The sequence below is a fragment of the Hylobates moloch genome, unplaced genomic scaffold, assembly GCF_009828535.3.
Source record: "Hylobates moloch isolate HMO894 unplaced genomic scaffold, HMol_V3 SCAFFOLD_10, whole genome shotgun sequence".
Classification (NCBI taxonomy): Eukaryota; Metazoa; Chordata; class Mammalia; order Primates; family Hylobatidae; genus Hylobates; species Hylobates moloch.
Window position 1 is genome coordinate 5,769,839 of NW_026652285.1, and position 2,869 is coordinate 5,772,707.

The window sequence follows — 2,869 nt, forward strand, 5'->3', positions numbered from 1 at the left end:
AGTTCAATAAAAGTCCAGTTTTGGAACACCATTGACCATTTACATGCTGTGTAACCTCAGCCAAGTTGTCTAACCTTTCTGAGCCCTGGGTTACTTTTCTGTCAAATGGAGGTATTAATAGTACCTAAGCTGTACTATTGCATTGGTAAGATTAAATGAACAATGTATAAAAAGCACTCAGTAGGAGTAAGCCTCAACAATGTAAGCAATTGCTATTAAAAGCTTGATTCATCATGAATATGCCCTACAGAATACTCTGCTTAATGGTGTCCATTCAAGTAGTGAATTCTCCTAGCATGCATATTACGATTTGAGTTACAACATATTCGTAGTTTCAATGTTCCAGAACTTTGTAAAGTGGATAACTCTGTGGTAGCCCTCCCCATCTCTCCCAATTTCCCTCCATTTCACATCTTCCTAATCTTTGCCTATGATTCTCTTAACCAGTGATTTTGATCTGCCAGAAAAACAAAACCAAACTCAATACTGGTTTACCTTTTAAAAGAGCATCTTTATTATTTCCCCAGGCTGATCACAGCCCTGAACAAAAGCATCCGATACACATTTGTCAGTCTGGTGGCTTTGGTACCATGACTGCCTACAGCAGGCCGATGACAGCCACTTGGTTGTCACCAGACACAGTGTGAGGGAAGGGGGAGGGGACGGGGGAACTCTCAGAGCAAACAATCACAAACACACTGTGAAATCGAAAATAAATTACAAAAACTAAATAGTATAAATAAGTTAAAATTTAAGTTAAGAAGAGTCCCACAGAGTGGCTGTTTGGCAACAACCAGTCCATAGAGGTAGCTGTGGAGGTCACAGGCATGTTCCTAAGGCTCAGGCTCCCGCTCCCCACTGGGCCCACCGAGGTCACTAGGCCTCGAAGCTTCCGGACCCCTCAGGCAATCAGCTCCAGGTCGCTGACGTATTTCTGGACCCACTCCTCACTGGGGTCAGCACAGACCTGCCGGCCTCTCTTGGTTAGGAAGCTGTGGAGAAGGGAGGAAGGGTTAAGCACTGGGGAATCCAGCAGGGGAATCCTGGGCCCACCATGGCCCCGCCATCCTGCTCTCTGTCCTGGGCAGCTCAAGGCCTGCTCCTCGCTCAGTGGCCCCCTGCCTATCTCCATCTAGAGAGCTTCTCTCAGTGACTCCGGGCGAGGGGGCCCTCAGAGTGTCCTGCTGCCTCCTTCTTCCTGTCCCTTTCCTCTGGGCTGGGGCAGCCCTTCCTGACTCTGTAACACCCGCCTCACTCCAGCCCCGAGTCAGGTCACACCTCGGAGCTCTGCGTCCTGTATCCCCAGTAGGCTCCTGAAGGCTGGGCCTTTCCAGGATGGCCTTCTGGCCTGTCTCTGCCCAACACTGACCCTCCCTACCTCCCTAGAGGTGAGCAGGAAGACTGGCACTTACATGACACTGGGCTTGGAGCACTGGCTGCTGGTCTCAAAGTAGTCAGCTATGACATCCTGTGGAATCTGCCGGGAGATGTAGCTGAAGCAGCAGGCGGTCGGCGTGTCAGCAGCAACTGCGGAGAAAGGAGAGAATAAGCTTGAGTCACAGCTCAGAAGGACAGGCAGCTTCTGATCCCCGAGTGTTCGAGGAGGGCAGGCTTGCTCAGATCAAGTGACTGGAAGGCATTTGGTCAGTTTTGCAGAGAAATGTCTCTTTGTTTCTGTCTATATTCTTCTTTCCCCTTGACTCTTCATAGTGGGTTCTCTGTTTCTCTGTGTGATCCAGATACCTGAACAGACTGTTCTTTTAGCTCTCTTCAGGGGAATTTTGTCTGGTTCAAGAAGTCATACACCAGCCCAAGAGAAGTCCTGGACATCTCTCATAAGACATCCAAGGGACAGGGCTCCTGGGAGACCTAGGGTGAGCTGGAGAGTGAACAACAGACCCCACTGGGAAGTAACCAGCCCTGGATTCTGCCTCTTGCAAACTGATTCGTTTCGAACCCTGTTTTTCTATCTGTACAAGGGACTGTAACTCCCCTGCCCCTGCCTAGATTCTCATACCTGGAGACTAGGAGGGCTAAGACCCCTTCTAGAGATAAAAATAAAAGTCGTGAAGAAAAAGATCAAGGTGTTTGGCAGCCCTTTAAGAATTTCCTTCTTTTCTCTTGGGGGCTCTTAGGCCACAAGAAAAGATTGATGTGGTCTAACCATGGCCAGAGAGTGATGATACCCACAACGACAACATGGACTCAAGTGGTGCAGAGAAGACCTGGTTGCAGAGAGCCATGGTGCAGAGGAGGATGGCAAGGGCAGCAGTGGAGACCTGCATGGTTGTGAGCAGGTGATGGAATGTGGGCTCGAGTGTCAGCAGAGCCAAGAAGGGACTGACCACTCTTTGCTGCCTGTGTCCTTCTGGTGTCTGAAGCCATCTCTCCTTCTCTTTATAGGCAGCCCTGGCGGATGGGGAAATGGAATCTGGGGGTGAGGAGGGAAATTTTTAAGCGTAGTGATGCTGTCATGCTGAGTGTTGCACAACTCAGGGTCCCTGGTGACCACAGGGGCTCAGGATATCCAAGAATAGCATCTCTGAGCTATTCTCAAACTCTCAGCTCCCAACTCATGACTGGTTCTAGCTTCATGGAGAAGTGGTTTCTCCTGTGAGTGTGAAGAGGGGTGTGTGTCAACCCAAGGCTATTCTTAGTCGATCCCTTCTCATAAGAACTGGTCTATGCAGCCAGGCATGGTTGCTCACACCTGTAATCCCAGCACTTTGGGAGGCCGAGGCTGTGGATCACCTGAGGTCAGGAGTTCAAGACCAACCTGACCAAGGAAGAGAAACTCCATCTCTACTAAAAATACAAAAGTAGTCAGGCGTGGTTGGAAAAGGCCTGTAATCCCAGCTACTCGGGAGGC

General features: G+C 49.8%; 1 protein-coding gene across 1 annotated transcript; it reads right to left on the minus strand.

Moving 5' to 3' along the window:
- Positions 1 to 810: 810 nt before the first annotated feature.
- On the minus strand, positions 811 to 2,343 carry LOC116474111 (C-C motif chemokine 3-like 1). Its single transcript, XM_032162578.2, has 3 exons — positions 2,206 to 2,343; positions 1,413 to 1,550; positions 811 to 992 (listed from the first exon to the last, which is right to left on the minus strand). The coding sequence occupies exons 1-3, from the start codon at positions 2,283 to 2,285 to the stop codon at positions 902 to 904; spliced, it is 309 nt and encodes a 102-aa protein (XP_032018469.1). The 5' UTR covers positions 2,286 to 2,343; the 3' UTR covers positions 811 to 901.
- Between the last annotated feature and the right edge of the window lie 526 nt (positions 2,344 to 2,869).